General features: G+C 40.3%; 1 protein-coding gene across 1 annotated transcript in view; it reads right to left on the minus strand.

Moving 5' to 3' along the window:
- Positions 1 to 630: 630 nt before the first annotated feature.
- oca2 (oculocutaneous albinism II) overlaps positions 631 to 3,487 on the minus strand; it is a 6,383-nt gene continuing 3,526 nt past the window's right edge. Inside the window, exons 4-5 of the mRNA XM_010767380.1 lie at positions 2,069 to 2,193; positions 631 to 805 (exon numbers count right to left, since the gene is read on the minus strand). Coding sequence (XP_010765682.1) covers positions 631 to 805; positions 2,069 to 2,193 — 300 coding nt within the window. The remainder of the gene's footprint in view (positions 806 to 2,068; positions 2,194 to 3,487) is intronic.

Below are 3,487 nucleotides of genomic sequence, written 5' to 3' on the forward strand. Positions count from 1 at the left end.
AGATTTGGGGAAATTGGTCCGTGCGCAAAGCATTGTGGGGATTTGAAGGATGCGAAGTCTACCCATGTGCAGCCTCGAAATTACCCCCAAACCAAGGACACGGCCTCGGTGGAATTCCAAGTATGCTGAAGATTGGAACAGTCCTTCGGCGGCACTCTATGACGTAGTATCCTTGAAATATTGGCTTGGAAGCCAGTATCCTCGCGATTGAGAAACAGCCTGTGGCGGAAAATGGAAGGCGGGGCCTCTCATATGACGCACACCTGCACACTTGCTCGCCTGTTCCACTCTTCGTTTTCCGAATGCCAGGAAGTATTCTTGCCTAGCTTCTGAATCAAGACGCTCGGAAGACATGTGCTACCAAGCAAGCGTACTCGACATTGAGAAACACCCTCTATATTTGCCCTCAATTCCCAAATCACCACCTTTTAGAATGATTGATTAACGCCAAAGCAAAAAAAAAGCCTAGAATAAAAATGACTTGAAAACATTTCTGGTGACGTGTCAGAGCTGCGTCATCTGTACATCTCAAAAAGGGGATTTTCTCTTCATCTCGTTATCATTATTAATCCCTCACTCACAAGTCAGAGACAATATTATGTTTCAGGTGTCAGATCACACACTCTCCTCTCACAGTGTATTATCACAGGTTTTGACGGTGCATACCTCTCTCCGCAGCGCCTGATTGGACACGATGATGACGTTGGGCGGGTCTCCGACAGCTGTGGCGGCCCCCCCAATGTTGGTGAAGATTATTTCTGCAATCAGGACATGTCTGGGGTCCAGATTAAGCACCTCGCACAACCTGCACCATCAGATATAGACACAAAAGCCCTTTAGACACGATTAGATTACAGCAAAAATAAATGTAAAAAAGGATATTAGAATAATCAGCGCTGGTTCTTTAACATGCAGGATATCAACCCTGAGAGACTGCATCTGTGTCGTTAGTATCGGGGGTCTAGTTTAACTTCAATATCGTCTATTTTTTGCAGGCCGCTAAAGCAATTTTGAGATTTTAATAAAGGTTCACTGTGGCTGACAATAGAGGCAGTGATAAAGAGGAGGTGGGACGCACAAACAGGTCATTTGTACATACAGGAAATTATAGCTTCTGTTTTTGTGTGTTTTTCTGGGGCTTTAATGTATTCAGACTATTACTCAAATGAAAGCAGGGTTACTTTTTAGAAATGTAACCTAATCTGAGTATCACAATATAGAAGTAATATAACCTGTGTTTCTTTGGGATATCATCAATATGACATGCAATGCAAATAATTACAAGAGAAAAGAAATATCAATGAGCAAACACTACAGTTTAAAAAAGCAGAAATAAAATCAGGGCTGACAGAAAATGATCGGTTTTAGTTGAATACACACAGTTAAGCTCACACACACTATTTTATGAACATATAGATTCACCAGCTGAATTAAAAACAGTGAAGCAAAGAAAGTGAAACCATAAAGCAGATTCAGGCAGGAGGCGATAGTAGATTCACACTTAAAGTATTATCCTACAGAACAGAACAGCTCACAGAGAAGAGACAACATCTGATTATTTTACAACAAACACTATACGATCTTTAGAGGTTTTACTAACACTGTAATCCTGCTAGTTATCCACCAATTTTAGAAATGTAACTGTAATCTGAATTCATCTTTGTTTCCTGATAATATAATCTAAGGCAGTGTTTCTCAAACTTTTTCATACCAAGGATCACTTAACCAATAAAAAAACACTTGCGGACCACCAACTCCACAAATATCCAAAAACACATCGTTTGTCTAGAACAGATTACAAATCGCCTGAAAATGGTACAAACAGGTGGCAACATGTGTGACGAAGGTGTTGATCTGGGCGATATCATGCAATCAATTGTGAAACTTAAGCTTGCTCCATTGCGGAGATAGTCCCGCGAGAGTACGGAAAACTTAAATGTATTTATTTATTTCAAATGTGAAATTTTACCAATATACTCATGGACCACTAGGGGGCGCTTTGAGAAGCACTGATCGAAGGTATGATGGAGATATAGAGGGATTCAAATGTAAAATGTCTTCACTGTACCTGATGGTGACCGGAGTGAAGAGCATCATGGTCGTCACGTTGTCCAGAAACGCAGAGAGGATGGCAGCGATGAGACAGAGGATGATGATCATCGGCCAAACTCGTCCTCTGGATAACTGGTACGCCTGCAGAGAGGGGATTTAATAACCAGTCAATGTTAATATAAAATAAGCAAACCCAATAAGCAGATGTGTTGATTAACTTCATTGAGTAAAAGTGAAGTGTCTACAGTGAGTGTTTATAAATAAGTGCCTGAATGCTATAACTTCTAACAATAGAGCTAAAAGAGGCACATTTCACAATTAGCCGTATAAAATGGATTTACACATAACTCCCCACTGGCCGTGTTTCTTTGTTTGAAGTTACTGCTAACATTTCTTGTTGTGGAAAGTCATAAAGAGACTCAAAAATGTCTACAAAGAGACACACAAGTAACATCAGGAGACACAACACAACCACCAAGACACACAAGAAGTTCACAAAGATATTCAAAAGAAACCCAAATAGATAAAAGGCAAGCAAAAATAGATTCAAAACGAACAAAATTAACAAAATGTAAGCATAAGCAGATACTTAAAAGAGCCCCGCGCGAGGCAAAACCTCTTCCAAAAGATCCTAATGACCCATAAGAGTCACCAAAAGACCACGAAGAGGTGCATAAAAGATTTGTAAAAGTTTAAGAGACACAAAATAACATCAGGAGACACGAGAGACACGGCAGGTTCACAAAGATTCAAAGGAAACGTGAAACGTACAAATCCAACAAAAAGAGACACAAAAAGATCAGGAGGACCCAAAAGAGACAACAAATTGACATCAGGAGACACAACGAGAAAACAGACACAAATTGACCATAAAGAGATGCAAGAATAAACCAAAAGCCTCTACCTAAAGACCACGAAGAGATGCAAAAACCTCTTCAAAAAGATCATTATGACCCCAAAGAGACACGAAATGAACACCAGAAGACACAACATGACCCGGAGAGACACAAGAAATACATAAATACATTCAAAAATAAAGCACAAACAGAAAGACCCCGAAGAGATGCAAAACCTCTACAAAAAGACCAAATAATTGTCTCTTTGAATCTTTGGCTATTTTCATAATAAGGGTGGTGGGCCCTTTACATATCTGTGCCCAGGGGACCATTGTCTCATAAACTATCCGTAACCACTTCCATAATAAATGCATTTTCATAAAAATAAATGGGGCGAAGCCTGCGAGCTAGTTCAGGCAGTCAACTCGAGCACCAATGATACATTAACACGTGACGCACCTCTTCCCTCTTACAACCAACCAAACACATTCTCCTAAACATGCCGCTCTATTTAAGCTGCCAGGTCTTCCTGCCTCTGTCTCGCTATGCTGCTGCTGCTGTGTTCACTTGCTATTAGGGCTGTGCAATTAATCGTATTT

This window comes from Notothenia coriiceps, unplaced genomic scaffold (assembly GCF_000735185.1).
Source record: "Notothenia coriiceps isolate Sejong01 unplaced genomic scaffold, NC01 NC01_scaffold00004300, whole genome shotgun sequence".
In the NCBI taxonomy this organism is placed as follows: Eukaryota; Metazoa; Chordata; class Actinopteri; order Perciformes; family Nototheniidae; genus Notothenia; species Notothenia coriiceps.